This window comes from Poromitra crassiceps (genome assembly GCF_964638095.1).
Source record: "Poromitra crassiceps genome assembly, chromosome: 11".
In the NCBI taxonomy this organism is placed as follows: domain Eukaryota; kingdom Metazoa; phylum Chordata; class Actinopteri; order Beryciformes; family Melamphaidae; genus Poromitra; species Poromitra crassiceps.
This window is the reverse complement of record NC_139643.1, coordinates 17,849,373-17,863,842: the sequence shown is the minus strand read 5'-3', so window position 1 is coordinate 17,863,842 and position 14,470 is coordinate 17,849,373. Positions and strand designations below refer to the sequence as shown.

The 14,470-nt window shown below is 43.8% G+C and overlaps 1 protein-coding gene across 1 annotated transcript in view; it reads right to left on the bottom strand.

The window, feature by feature from the left end:
- Positions 1-784: 784 nt before the first annotated feature.
- The window catches only part of LOC310785526 (class I histocompatibility antigen, F10 alpha chain-like), a 79,452-nt gene continuing 65,766 nt past the window's right edge, over positions 785-14,470 (bottom strand). Inside the window, exons 4-7 of the mRNA XM_083646646.1 lie at positions 13,537-13,821; positions 4,696-4,815; positions 4,507-4,572; positions 785-1,219 (exon numbers count right to left, since the gene is read on the bottom strand). Of these exons, the coding sequence (XP_083502772.1) occupies positions 1,185-1,219; positions 4,507-4,572; positions 4,696-4,815; positions 13,537-13,821 (506 nt within the window). The 3' untranslated portion in view covers positions 785-1,184. The remainder of the gene's footprint in view (positions 1,220-4,506; positions 4,573-4,695; positions 4,816-13,536; positions 13,822-14,470) is intronic.

Sequence of the window (14,470 nt, the reverse complement as noted above, 5' to 3'; positions counted from 1 at the left end):
CCCGCAGCTGAGGGGAGAATGGAGGGAGCCTGGCTGTGCGGAAAGCACTCAGACTTCTCTGGATATAATGCAGACAAGCAAGTAGCTGTACATTTTGGGAACACAATGCCTCATACACATATAGATAAGACCCTTAGCTAAGACTGGGTGGGTTCTGTTGTAACTACTGTAAATGTTACAGCTACATGTCAGCTACATCTATGATGCTGCAGCACAGGAACCTGAACTGCTGCATTAGGGGGGGGGAAACAGTCTATAATTAGTGTTAATTTTGTCGTCTATTTTTAAATGTTGTCATGGTCTTAGTCCTGTGTCAAATGTCCTTAGTTTTTATCATATTTAGTCAACCCCATCCTCTTTTTGTTTAGTCAAGTTTTAGTCGACTAAAAGTTTGAGTATTTTAGTCTCGTCTTAGTCAATGAAACTAAAAGTCTAAACATTTTAGTCTCGTCTTATTCTTGGGGAAAAAGGTAGTCGACTAAAGTTTTCGTCATAGTTTTCGGTGACGAAATTAACACTACTATCCAGTGAAGCCAAGGCCGTCTGCCTGTCACTGCCCCGGCCTGTCCCAGGTAAGCTAACTCCCGTCTATTGACTCCTTGTATGATAAATCTTGTGCAAAGTTGTTCTGTTGATGTTGTAGCGGGTCTGGTTTGTCTAGACGCAAGCCTGGTTCTATTTTGAGAACCGAACCCGTTACAATATATATATATATATATATATATATATATATATATATATATATATATATATATATATATATATATTACATGTGTTAGACCCCAGTGAGACTAGCTACAGCATTTGCTGCTAGACCCCAGTGAGACTAGCTACAGCATTTGCTGCTAGACCCCAGTGAGACTAGCTACAGCATTTGCTGCAGCTAATGGGCATCCTAATAAACTAACACAACAACAACAACATTATATTGAACCGCATACTACATAAATGAGTATGTGCCACTTGACAGCCACAGCTGCTGTTTTGAGGGGGGGACAATTAAATGACTGACAGGTCATAGCACCAATGAGAGAGTGGTTCATTTTCAAAAGTCAACAGAGTCAGGTTGGGTGGGTGCCCCTGTAACCAGTAACGTAGTGCATCAGCGTAAGAACTCTCATGGGTCTGGTGTTGAGACTAGGTGTACTCAGATCATCTCCACCTCCACTGCTCCATTCTTCTGCTCACTGCTGGACTCGGGTTTGGGCTCGGTGCTGGTCTGCAGGGGGACAAGGGCATTATTTTCTCTATGCACACTGGATAGATAAAAGGACAATCTGCCATTACTTCTATACGTATTTGTATTGCTGTTTCCCCCCCTTCGTAATATGTTTAGCATGATCTCCATTTTGTATCTACATTATTCAGAAGGGCTTGACCAACTGGACTGATACTGACTCCTCATTTCCCATTTTTAACAAGCATGAATTTGTTTTAAAATGTTTGAAAAATTGAGTTTAGTTTTATGAGACACGCTGATGATTCAGACAGATAATTACTTCAGTCTATATCACAAAGAAAATGGATGCTGCTAACATCTCCTATATAAACATCCTTACTGTGAAATGTAGGACATGTGCCATTAAAGTAAAAAAGAAACAAGCAGTAGCCTACACTAATTATTAACAATTAGACAACAATAAGCTGGAGAATCGGAGCAGCGGGAGCGGTATTGCGTTTGCTTTACCGCACCGTTGTGACGAAAAGAGAGGTGAACCAGAAGGCAAAGCTCTCGATCCGCTGGTCGATCTAATCATTCCTATCCTCACCTATGGTCATGAAGGATGGGGGTCATGACTGAAAGAACAAGATCACAGATACAAGTGGCTGAAATGGGTTTTCTCAGGAGGGTGGCTGGCATCTCCCTTAGGGACAAGGTGAGAAGCTCAGTCATCCATGGGTGGCCAAAGTTTTTTGGTTGTGGGCCGCATACAGGAAAATATAAGGAGTCGCGGACCAAACAATATTAACAGAACAGTTTTCAACCTGTTTACACTGAAAGGGGGGCGGGATAGACCAGAAAACCCCTTTGTGCCATCAAAAAAATGTATTTCCACCTAAATAAATATATGACAGTTTATTGATGTGCTGCTCACCTATTACAATGGGTATTTCTGTATCTTTTCAAATGTTTCTCTGTGCCAACAGGTTAAGTAAGACGGAGATAATTTCACCAACATTCAGTATTAAAAATGTAAAAAACAAAATAGACAAAAAAATGGGTACTAAATTTAATCAAATTTAAAATCTGTTGTCCGCTTGTTGATATTTCAGCAGCTATCCTTGCAGCTACAGAGGGAATACTGTTTCGGGGTGTAACTTGCGTTGTTTTTCCGGGCGTATCTTCTTGGTGTATAGCACAGATGATGTGTGGCTATACAGCAGAGAACATTGAACTGACTCGAGGGGGGCTTGAAGGACTACATTGCTTGGCGGAAGAACTTATTTCTTATCAATGTTGCGACTTTGTTGCTCAAAGTCTACCTGGTAGGCTATACAGTATATGTACAGTAGTAACCATTGCAGTTATGCAATTATGCATTGTTAAGAATATTGAAGCCACAGCAATTGCCAACAGAACAACAAGAAAACCTCTGATGACTCACTTTAACATTAACCCCTTTTTATCATCAACATGGCAGCAAACCCAACCTTCAAACTTTTACAGAAATAATCCATCTTTCAATTTATGTAAAGACTGTGGACATTGCTTGTTTTCTTAAAGTCCCTCGAAACCAGAAATATTTTATTATTATTTAGCATTTTGAGTTCATCACATCACAGGAGCCTATGTTAATAAGCCACCAGCCAAATTTGAACGATGATGAACGTCGCAAAGTATATAAATTTAGGTTTGACAGTCATGGCAAAAGTCATGAGAATCAATTATATTTTAGAGTGTATTTTCTCCTGCGGACTGTGTGGGCGTGTCCCGTCTGCAGCAGGGAAATTTCCCTCTCTCTTTCTCTCTCTCTCGGAGGAGACCGTCTCTCGGAGAGACCGTCTCCTCTCCTCCGAGAGAGAAAGGGAGAGAGAGAGATGGTGTGTGTGTGTGTGTTTGTGTGTGTGTGTGTGTGTGTGTGTGTGTGCGTGTGTGTGTGTGTCCACACGGTATCCATGTTCCAGAGCACCACATCTGATAAGATTTTTGCTTTAAATGTTTTATTACAGAAAGTGTATGAAACCCATGACCAAGCCAGGTCCAAGCTAATGGAGGCCTATGCTAATGCTAGCTACCTAGCGTTAAGCTAGCCGTAGCGCTCATTCTTTTGGAAAAAAATGTGAAATAAGCGCTTTGCCCGTTTCCTCTGCTTCTCTCCTCTTCTTCGCCATGCACGCGCTAACTACACATTTAACCCTTGCCATTATCGTTTGATGAACAAACAAAGTAACGTTGAGTAATAGCAAGATTGCGTGAATAATGTTTTAGCCTGCAGGGCCTGCTTGCTTCTTCTTCTTCTATTGTTTTATGGTGGTAGGCAAACAACTTTTTGTGCATTACCACCACCTACTGGAGTTAGATGTCTTCATAGTGGAAGGGCCTGCCTGCGGGCTGGGCGCTAGAAAGCCACGAGCCCAGTGCATTGTGGGAAGTGGAGTATTTCTGCCCCTTCGCACCCGCCCCTCCCCTTCCACCCCCACCCCACCCCACAGAGTGCATTTTCTTTGATTTATCTGGCTAGCAACCATCAATTCAAAAAAATTCAACGGATTCCAACTCCATAGCTGCGTTACATTTAATAGATCTTCATATTCACCACAGAAAAGCCATCCTTTAAGTCTACCCACATAACAAGTCTTAAGTCTACCCACATAACAAGTCTTAAGTCTACCCACATAACAAGTCTTAAGTCTACCCACATAACAAGTCTTAAGTTTACCCACATAACAAGTCTTAAGTCTACCCACATAACAAGTCTTAAGTTTACCCACATAACAAGTCTTAAGTCTACCCACATAACAAGTCTTAAGTCTACCCACATAACAAGTCTTAAGTCTACCCACATAACAAGTCTTAAGTCTACCCACATAACAAGTCTTAAGTCTACCCACATAACAAGTCTTAAGTTTACCCACATAACAAGTCTTAAGTCTACCCACATAACAAGTCTTAAGTCTACCCACATAACAAGTCTTAAGTCTACCCACATAACAAGTCTTAAGTCTACCCACATAACAAGTCTTAAGTCTACCCACATAACAAGTCTTAAGTTTACCCACATAACAAGTCTTAAGTCTACCCACATAACAAGTCTTAAGTTTACCCACATAACAAGTCTTAAGTTTACCCACATAACAAGTCGTCTGAGGCAATACAAGTCGTCTGAGGCAATATATATTTAAAAAAAAAGAAGCACAGATGATTAAAATCTCAAAAGCAGAACTATTTAGTAAGCAGTGGACTTAACTTTATGTGAGAAAACATTTTGTAGGAACAGGAAACGCTTATTTTCAAAGGATGTGAATATCATTTTGGAATGAAACTCTCTGGGCAGGGACACGTACCAGGTGGTTGGGCCAATGGTTGTACCAATAATACATCCAGGTGTTCGTGCTGCATTGGTCTCTGTGCTGTGTAATAAAGACAAAATATGTTAAACTCTTCATGAGTATTATGTTTATATTTTATTATTTTACAGTTCAGTCAAACAATATATTAGTTGAGAGAAGATTATTGTTGTATTTTGCACCTACCAAATGGTCCTTTCTTCTTATACCACATCACACCCAATACAATCAACAGACCGACAACAACAGCAACAACAACAGCACCTCCGATGATAGGTCCAGTGTTGTCAGTCTCAACAGGGCGATCTAAAACACAGGAACAGTCACATCAGTCACAGCACCTGGGTTAAAGGTTGCGTGTATTAGTGACATTGTTTAATCGCTGCATCACTACTGCGGGACACAAGTTTTCCAGGTAAAAACAATTGACTTTGAAAAGAATTGCTACTTTGCGTTCCTGCACATCAGTTTAGTTGTCATTTAGTTTGTTTGGTCTTAAAACATAGACATGTTTTCAAGGTTCAAGGTTCAAGGTTTTTATTAGTCACATGCAGCATCACAGACATGTCAAGAGCAGTGAAAATTAAGGCCGCGGCCGCTCCCATATTGTGCAGACAGGATAAAAAGACAAACACGAAAAACATAGCTAAAAAGTCTGATAAGCGCTACGAGCACATAATAAAAGTACGGTAACCGCAACAAGATCCCCTGATAAATGCTACGAGCACATAGTAAGGTATAATAACCACAGCGAGTTCCCCACTGAAAAAAAACTCAGGAGGAAAGGCAGTAGAAAACCAAGAAAGTGTACCAGAATGTACCGTAAGAATGTACAGTATTGCACCTGGTGCGCTGTATAAGGCAATAGGCAATAGAGACTGTGGCAAGATACACAGCAGTGAACATGGTGCACTGCATAAGGCAAAGAGAAAAAAGAAAAGAAAACAGTAAGCAAGATAAAAACGCCAGTGAACACAGTGCACTGGGTACCAACTATTATGAATCAAGGGCCCTGATGGCCTGAGGGAAGAAGCTATTCTTCAATCTCTCGGTCCTCGCCGCTAGGTGTTTCATTCTCCTCCCAGAGCGCAACCTCTGAAACAAGTGGTGGCCTGGGTGAGAGCTGTCCTTCATTATTTTCGTCGCCTTGGATCTGCAGCGTTTGCTATAGATGTCCTCCAGGCGGGGCAAGGTGGAGCGGGTGACGCGTTCCGCGGCCTTTATGACCCGCGTCAGTCTCTTCCTGTCCTTGCCGTTGCAGTTTCCATACCAGGCAGAGATGCTGCTCGTCAGCACAGACTCAATCGTGGCAGAATAGAAGGCCTTCAATAAGGCTGGGGATTTGGTGTGCTTCCTCAGCCTCCTGAGGTAGTACAGCTTACCCGCTGTCTTCTTCACCAAGGCGGTGACATGGGCACTCCATGTCAGGTCCCCACTGATGTTTACTCCCAGGTATTTGTAGGTATCTACCACCTCCACTGGGGTCCCGTCGATGTTGATCGGCAGATGCGGGGTCCTCTTACTCCGCCTGAAATCCATTACCATCTCCTTCGTCTTGGTGACATTCAGGAGAATATTGTTCTCCTTACACCAGTACGCCAGGAGTTCCACCTCCTCTCGATAGGCTGTCTCGTCGTTGTTTGAGATCAGCCCCACCACCACCGTGTCGTCCGCGAACTTGCCTATGATGGTCGAGGGGTGTGTCGCCACACAGTCGTGGGTGTAGAGGGGGTAATACAGTGGGCTCAGCCCACAGCCCTGGGGGGCGCCGATGTTCAGGATCCGGGGGCCTGTGGTGGTATTGTTGCCCCACCTAACCCTCTGAGGCCTGTCAGTCAGGAAGTTGAGATGCCATGGGAGAAGAGATGGAGTAATCTCCAGGTCACTCATCTTCTTGATAAGCCTCTGAGGGACGATAGTGTTGAAGGCGGAACTGAAGTCCACACACAGCCATCGTACGTAGTTCCCCTTTTCTGCATCCAGATGAGAGTAGGTGGCATGCAGCAGGTGGGAGATTGCATCCTCAGGGCTTCTCTTTTTCCTATAGGCGAATTGGGTGGGGTCGAAGGTGTCTGGCAGTTGTTTCATAATCATATTTTTAACCAGAGTTTCGAAGCACTTCATGAGGATGGATGTTAGAGCTACGGGGCGGTAATCATTCAGGCAACTGGGCTTATTATTTTTGGCTATGGGGACGAAGGTGGACTCTTTCCATATACGAGGGATAACGCCCTGTTCTAGCGAGGCCATCCAGATAGAGTGGACTACTGGAGCTAATTGGTCGGCACAGGCTTTAACCACCCGGCCTGGGATATTATCGTGCCCGGCGGCTTTTCTGCTATTTACGCCTTTAACACTTTGAGTGCCACGGCCCTTGGGCAAAAGGTTGCTTGCTGTGCCACATAGGCCGCAATGCATTTTAAAACAGTCATATAATTTCTTTAATAATTACTATGTAAACACTGAACACGCACAAATAACGATGAGACTCTCTTCTATCACCTGCAAAAAAAAGTTTATTGATCCCATTTTCCGTTCTTTAGTTATGAGCCGGAGAAGATAGCTTGATTGAACCAAAAACAGCCCTTTTTTTCTACGAGCTGAGATAATGAGCCTTTTGTGAAATTAAACATTTCAAGCACATCACTGACTCTGAAGCTAATTTTCTGATGTCTGGGTCTGTCTGGGTGAAGTGTATGCTGCTCTGCGTGCTCTGCGTGCTCTGCGTGCCCCCCCCCCCCCCCCCCCCCCCCCCCCTCAACTGCACACGCCTCCTCCTGGGTGTGTCTTATGTGTCTGGTGGCTCTCTGCTGAGTTTGCTGTGCACACACAGTGAAGGTGCGCGACATCCAGCTTTTTGGTTCCGCGTGTGTTTGTCACGGGCTTCCACGGGCTTCCATGCTTCCAGTTGAGAATAATAAGGCTGATTATGCGAATGTGCTGTCGCAGCGGACACGAAGGTGCTCAGTTGTGACAGCGGATGCAGCTGCTGCGGGCACAGCTGGCGTTTGGCTTCATGCATGTCGATGCATACGGACGGATGCGATGCGATTTCCTTTTTCCCCAGCGACTTCTTCTGTGTGTTTGGCTCCACTTTCTCTTATCAGGAGAGTGCTGTCGCCACCTAATGGGTTTGTAAAATAGGTTATAGACCTCCAATAGCTACAATATTGTAAGAGGCGATGTAAGAAGCTTAGATCGACACCCCCCCGTCAAAAAAACAATTTGGAGTTACTGACGCCATTTGGCGTCGCTGGCAGCCTACGGTAAATTTCTAATGACGCCATATGGCGTCGCTGGCACTCAATGTGTTAAGAATAAGCCTTACATCATGCACAGTGAAGGTGGGTGGTTTTCCTTCTTTAGCTAATGCTAATGCTGGGGCGATAGCCTCCTGCAGGGAGTTAATGTCGGCTGGGCTAACACTGTCCTCGAACCGAGCAAAGAACTCATTTAGATCCTCAGCGAATGACGGATCATTTACTACCGGATTTGATTTGGGTTTATAATCTGTCATAATGTTGATATTTTTCCACATACTTCTGGTGTCTCTCTGCTTCATTTGGGTTTCGACTTTATTGCCAAAACGCTTCTTTGCTTTCTTAATGGTGGCCCTGAGCTCGTAGGAAGCAGCTTTGTATGCGTCTTTATTTCCTGAAATTAGGCTATCTTTATAAGCCACTGCTCTGGACTTCAGAGCCTTTTTCACTGTGTTATCCACCCATGGCTTCTGATTCGAATGGACTTTTACAGTCATCACGGGAGCAACGTCATCGGTGATTTTCTCTAGAAAACCAGAGAAGGCATTAACAAAGCTGGTGACGTCATCAGCAGGCGACCCGAATACACTCCAATCGGCGTCGTCAAGCGCGTCACGTAGCTCGTCGTCTGATGTCGCATTCCATTTCCGCGTCCGTCTCAAAGATGGCGGCGCACGTTGAACTAGAATGTTATGTTTTGGTAGCAGAAAGATTGCGGAATGATCGCTTTTCCCGAAGGGAGGCAGAGCGGATGATGTGTAACCAGCCTTAAAGGGAGTATAACAATGATCAAGCGTCCTGTCGCCTCTCGTGGCGCATGTAACGTGCTGGTGAAGATTAGGCATGACTTTCAATAGGTTGGTTTTTAAAAAACACAAAAACATAAAACACAAACACACATCTAGGTGCACCTCACCCTCACACATCTCACATCTCATAGTCACTTACACCCCATTTAGACCTGGTTTTTAAATGTGTCTTGTATGCGGATACGTTCTGAGATATTATCTGGGTAAGGGAATGCATGCTAATGCAAGGTGTAAACACATCGTGATCAGAATGTGATCAGATCTGCCAGACCACATTTGGGGGGTAGTCTGGCTCACATAGACTACGTTTACATGCAACAACAATATTCCACTATTATTCAGGAAAATGACAATATTCTGAATTTGATAAGGGTCATGTAAACAGCATATCCCAGTTGCATTTTCCGAATTTGTTTTTTTTTTCAGAATTTAGCATTTTCCGATTAAGACAAGTGGGTTATTCCAGTATCAAGCTCATGAAAATGGACCAAGTGATGCTGGTAAGAATAGCGCTGCTCTGTTTATTCTCAACAGAAAAACTCTGTCTACCTGCAGAGCTACGGCTGCATGTAAACGGGAATATATGTGGATTTTTCATTTAGTCAGAATATTGTCATTTTCCGAATATGGGGAAAACAGGAATATTGTGTGCATGTAAATGTAGTCATTGTGTTCAGATCTCTTTCACCCAATTTAGGTTTTTAAATGCTACTGTACCATTATCCAGATAACTTCTCAGGATACAGGTCGCATTTAAAAAACTGGTGTAAATGGGGTGTTATAGAAGCAGCTGCACCGCTTACTAAAAATAAATCTATTTTGGAAGTTGAGAATCGGTTCAGAATCAATCAAGGCTGTAGCCACCGATCCAACATTGGGGGGGGACGGCTGCCGGGCCTGTGTAGATAGCGGCGGCCCAAAGGTCGCCGGTGTGAAAGATTTGGCCACTTTGTCGCCAGATGAGAGGAATACTAACATTAAGATTAGACTGTTGTGATGTCATTATTCACCTTTTCTCACGCACCTCCATGTCACCTCTCCCTTCCTGCCCGGGTTGTAGCGGGCTCATTTTTAAAGCTAGAGCGAAGCTCCTGATATCATATGAAACTAGAAGATCTAAGGCATCCATTGATACCAAGCAGGACATGCTAGCTTGTCAGCAAGGAGGGTAAATACCGCCCCAACTTAGAGAACATTTTGGAAAGGGAAAAACGGACATGGGGTCCCTTGACCTGTCACCTCAAGATATCGGAATAATAATGGGTTCTATTGGTACCCCAGTCTCCCTTTACAGACATGCCCACTTTATGCTAATCCATTTTATTCTTCCAAAAAAATGCATGCATTATAAATGTGTTATTTTTGCCTATTCTGAATATTTCTGCATATAGGACCCCTAAACAATATTGGAATTGCAGAAATTGAGTGTGACTGGAAAGCTGAGAGTCTTGTAAATTCAATTAGCCCAATTGGATTCATGTGTGATGATGTTAGTCCACATCATCTACATTGTGTCTTGTGTCTGGTATGTGTGTGTGTTGAGGCTCTACTTTAGCAATACAGTCATGTAAATCGGTGGTATGTATTGCCATAGTAAATTTCACTTTGTATGTGTGTGTGTGGGGGGGGGGGGGGGGGGGGGGGGGGACTTCAAGTCTGGGTCACCTTGGGGCATCACACTGTGTTAATCGGCCCTGATGATGAGTGCATCTGCAATAGCTAGTCAGCAACTAACAAATCAACACAAGGTAGCAGCTTACATATCAATAAGGATAGAACAATAGCCATCAAGAAAAGCACAGCAGCTCACAGTATGAATTCATGAACTGCCCCTAATCAGACACACAGACTGGTGGCATTTTCCAACATAACTAACAAGACCAACATTAGGACAGGTTCTGACAGAGAGCAATGTCATTGGACCACATTGGACAAATACATTTGCATATTTCTCCCAGGATGCATTGCCGCTTGTTCCTTCGAAACTTTTTACATGAAAGTAACTAACCAAATGAAATGAGTGGTGGGTGGAAATAATAATTAGCCTATTCTTATTTAAAGGTCCCATTCCGTGCAAAAGCTGTTTTTACTTGTAAATGCATATATACTGCTGTCAGCCCTCCCTGTAATGAGTGGTCATACGCTCAGAACTGCCACAGTTGGATTTGTCCCTATCCAGCGTCCCCCTGCAGTCTCCTCCAAGCCACACCCCCAAACGCTTCGTTTGCCCAGAGGGGAATCTGGGGGAATTGGGACGTCACTAGCTTCCTCCTGCATACTGCGCGGGTCTCTCTCACACAAGCTACCTGCACCATTTAGTCTATAGCCACAAAATTAACACTTCTAGCTGGAGCGACGCCAACTGTACGTGATCCAGCAACTGCAGAGGTGCATTCGGTAAGTCTAGGCATTTTGAGATGTCCTCTTTAGCGTAGTACCGTTAAGTTAACGATAACTCGCAACCTAGCGTGCTGGTCCACAGACGCTAATCTGATTGGCCGCTGGGAGCCTGGGGCGGGCTCTCCCTCAGCGGCCAATGGGAACTGTTAGTTCTGAATATATTATAGAAACAGGCCATTCTTGGGAAGCGACGAGATGAGGAAGTGAGAACTCCGTCACAACAAACGGGGTTGCTATATTTTCGACAGATTAATCCAGAATCATGTTTTATGGACCAGAGACACACGTTTTTAAGAGGTTACAGCTGCACGAATTGGGACCTTTAAACATGCCGTTTTGAAACATTCAATAAAGACAAATTAAAAATAGACTATTGGCCCATTTCCACCGCTGGTATCAACGCGGCCCCGCCCAGCTCGTCTCGCTTTTTTGTCTCATTCCACCGATCAAAAACGTGGACAGCCTGGGTTGAGTCGGGGTTGAGTCGTGCTAGTTTTGGTCCCTGCTTTGTTGAGGTTCCAGCGCTGTGAACCCGGTACCATACCGTGACGTGAAAACACTGCAGACGACTGATTGGTCAGGCAGAATCGTGTTTACTCTATCTACTGTCAATACTGGATAGCAGTTTAGTGGGGCTTACCCTCTCTTCTGTTATTTCCATCAGTCTTTTGTGTTGCTGCCTTCGGCTCTGGTGAAATAAAATCGATCTCCTTGCTCAGCTTTAACATGACGGTGGTTTTCAATTGTTTTGAGAGAGAAAAAGTCTGCTCCTAAATATATATATATATATATATATATATATATATATATATATATATATATATATATATATTAAAAAATTGATAAAGTCAGTCTGAAGGTTTTTATGATTTTTATAATAGTTTCTAACATTTTTATCATTGGTTCTACATTTTTTATCATTGGTCTTTATCATTGAATAAACTAAAAACTAAATCAAACGCTTACTGTGTGGTTTTGCGGTAAAAGTGGCTCTCCTCTTGACTTTGACCGGCTAGTGTGGCTCTCATGGAGAAAATAGTGAGGATCACTGCCCTAAGTGATACACACATGTTATGGGAGTGGTATATATACCCCTCACATCAATTTCCGTGTTAGTAGAATGGTTAGTTCCTTGCTCTGCTCTCCCCTAGGAGAGGAACAGCTGTATCGCGCAGTAAATCTGTTTTCTTATTTTTTTTACATCAATTTTATTGGGGGGGGACACATTTTATCAGGCTTAAATATTGGGGGGGATTTGTCGTTCTCAATGTATATTGCCGCTACGGCCCTGGAATCAATAGACCCTTTTCCCGGGGGCCATTTTTTGTCGAAAAGGCAGGGTAAGCAAAACACTAATGAGGGTTTCCAACTTCCATGTTTGGAAGATGGAAACCATCATTACTGTTTTTTTTTTGCACCTGTGTTTAACCTGCCTTTTTGACACAAAATGCCCTCAGTGAAAAGGTAGCCTGGTAAACCAGCCGGTCACGTGAACTCGCATTTCATTTTGTTCTGCGGGACCGTCTGGCCTCAAGCCCTAGGAGGGCTTTAGCAGAAACTGCAAAGCAGACAAGCCAATCAGTGACTGCGCTCAGTGCCCTGTGATTGACAGCGCAAGTTGGCCAATTAGGGACAGACTGACCTAGTTGATGATACAGGGCAGCTTCACTAGCAGTAACGTTAACATTAGCATAATCACAGCCCTAAGTTATTGCAGAAATAGTCTCAATAACAACAAGAGTAAGAGTTAGGCACTTGCGGAGTTTCTCGGCGGAAAAGACGTTTTCACTATTCTTCCAACTGGATTTGGCTAAAATCATTTACAACAGATTCAGCCATAATGCTACTTCGCTAGCTTGCTGATGTTGCTACATGCTTAAGTGGCTGGCTCTGCACTGAACAGCGCACTGCGATGTCACTTGTTTTGTTCCGCTGATTGGCTGAAGGCGTTTGTCAACGCAACTACTCCCGCCCATGCTCCCGCTCCTGCAAGCACTGGGTGGAAGCAGAAATGAGGACTTGAGTCGACACTTTCAAGTGTCGGCGAGAGGTGTCTGCTACCTAGTGAAATTTCTAGTGTCGCTGACTACGTCACATAATGTTGGGCAAGTGTGATTGGCTATATAGACGTCACGCGCTTGACTTCCTTGTTTTGGTTTTCGCTGAAATGAAGTGAATGAACGTATCCCCACTATTTTTATCAGCATGTCCTTGATGTATGACTTCGTGAAAATCACAAAGAACACCGTGACAAACTAGTAACCTATGTTACATCTTGCCTCCGACGTGGTTTCACTGACAGTCTGTACTAGTTCTCTGTTCATAGCGTTTGAGTGTCACGTGACCGTTGAGCCGAGGAGAGAAGCATAAATGCACCAACATGAGTGACACTTTATTTATTGTCGGCGACCATGTGTTGAGGGACACTTTCCAATAAGTATAAATTAGGCTTTAGTTGTGGATGTGTAAAATTTTATTAATGTGAAGAAGGGTGATGCTGGTAAAGGACCATGCAAAAAACAACAACAAAAACACTTATCTATTTTGAAGGCTCTTACCCCACTCGCTGAAAACAGACATGCCAGATGCGCTGTGGTTCACCTCACATGTGTAGTTAGCAGGGTCACTCTTTAATATCTCAACCCACATCCTGAGCTGGTGGGTGTTGTCTCCATTTGGGCGAACGCCTGTGGACTTCAACCCCTCCAGCTGAGTCATGACACGACCGTCCCTCTTGATCTGCATCTCGATGTCTTTAGGGTAGAAACCTGTGGCCATGCAGGTCAAGATGAGCTGGCCCTCAATTCTGCCCTGCTTTGAAAACATGTGCATCACTGGTGGAGCTGCAAAGACAACAAGGACAACTGAGTTACACCTCTTATATTGCTATCACTACTACTACACCTAAAACCAATAATGATACAAATACTAATATTGATCATGTTTACTACTACAACAACAACAACAAACATTAATTAATACACAGGACAAGATGTTACTATCCCTTGTGCCAAAATCCAAGGAAAAACACATTTAGAAGCCCAATCCAGAATAAAACAAGCTAACAGGCTAACAAACTAATAAACAAGACACAAATCACCAGTTACCTACCCTAGCCAACAGCAGTATGAAGCATGTCATTGGGGTTTTCAAGTGGGCACCTTCCTTCACCGACGTTTCGTTAAGTTAGGCCCACGACACCTCAAGAAGGCTTAACGGTGTAATCCAGCGTCCTGGAAACACCCCCCTCCATGCTACCACCGCACAACTGCATATTACCTCACTATCTAAGCCTAGCTATCCAGGTCGATTCGGTATGACATTCCTGACTACACCACCACTGTCAATGATTCAGCCCTGTTGATGCGGACCGTTAATCATGACCACCAACAAACAATCCCTAACTACACCACCACTGTCAATGATTCAGCCCTGTTGATGCGGACCGTTAATCATGACCAACAAACAATCCCTAACTACACCACCACCGTC